This window comes from Trichinella spiralis (genome assembly GCF_000181795.1).
Source record: "Trichinella spiralis strain ISS 195 chromosome Unknown Scfld1356, whole genome shotgun sequence".
NCBI classification, from domain to species: domain Eukaryota; kingdom Metazoa; phylum Nematoda; class Enoplea; order Trichinellida; family Trichinellidae; genus Trichinella; species Trichinella spiralis.
Window position 1 is genome coordinate 9790 of NW_003528295.1, and position 905 is coordinate 10694.

Here is a 905-nt window from a genome sequence, read left to right on the forward strand (position 1 = left end):
ATAATGAAATTATTCCTTATTTGGGAATTGTTTCAATCAAGATTTATAAGTTTTATCATTCATTGAAATTTTGTTTTTCCAATATATTATTAGTGAAGTTTATACTTTTTAGTGATCAACGTTCTCAATAATAACTTTTATCATTATTCTATATTTTATTGTACCACAGTGACGTTATATCAAATGCGATAATAATAATTCAGAAAAAACGATACGATGCAAAAATAACTTAAATAGTGATTTTGATTTTTCACTAGTCAAGAGTAGCAACAACAACAGTAAAGAACAGTCAACAACAACAACAATAAACAACATAACAGTGAACAATGTTAACAAAGTAGAAACGACGAAAAAGAATAATACAATACAATGAAATAAAATGCGAGTATAATACAATACAATACAAATATAATATAGTACAATACAACACAACAAAATAGAATAAAAATATAATACAAGCCACCACTTGGAAGGCGGCACTAAATCGGCTCCGGCGTTAAATACATTAAAGCTGCTAGGAACTGCTCCAGCGTACGTCTACCGTTGGTGTATTCACCCGTATATTGTGCAACCCGTCGTTGCTTTTGAGCATAAACCCTGTTTACCCGTCTTAAGTCACCAACGGTCACGTTTCCTGATAGCACCTGTTGAATCAGGGTGTCCATCACACCCTGTTCCGCTATCAGGAGCTCAAGCAGTTCATAAAACCCGTTATGACTTTTAGCCGCTTTTCTGTTGAGCCGATTATGCCAACCTTCCCAGTGGTTATTTGTCCTAATATTTACATTATGTACATTCCATAGCTGCAGTCGCGTACATTGAATAAGTGCATAAGATTTTGGCCGAAAAAAATTCCCTGTATTTTTTTTAACCCCCCCCCTCCTGGATAAGTGCATGGAATTTCT

The 905-nt window shown here is 34.4% G+C and overlaps 1 protein-coding gene across 1 annotated transcript; it reads left to right on the forward strand.

Annotated features, from left to right (window-relative positions):
- Positions 1-112: 112 nt before the first annotated feature.
- Positions 113-724, forward strand: Tsp_11231 (conserved hypothetical protein; the record flags this gene model as incomplete). The annotated part of the gene is made up of 2 exons (XM_003369892.1): positions 113-173; positions 460-724. Coding segments are annotated over 2 exons (326 nt in total), but the record flags the coding sequence as incomplete, so codon positions are not given.
- Between the last annotated feature and the right edge of the window lie 181 nt (positions 725-905).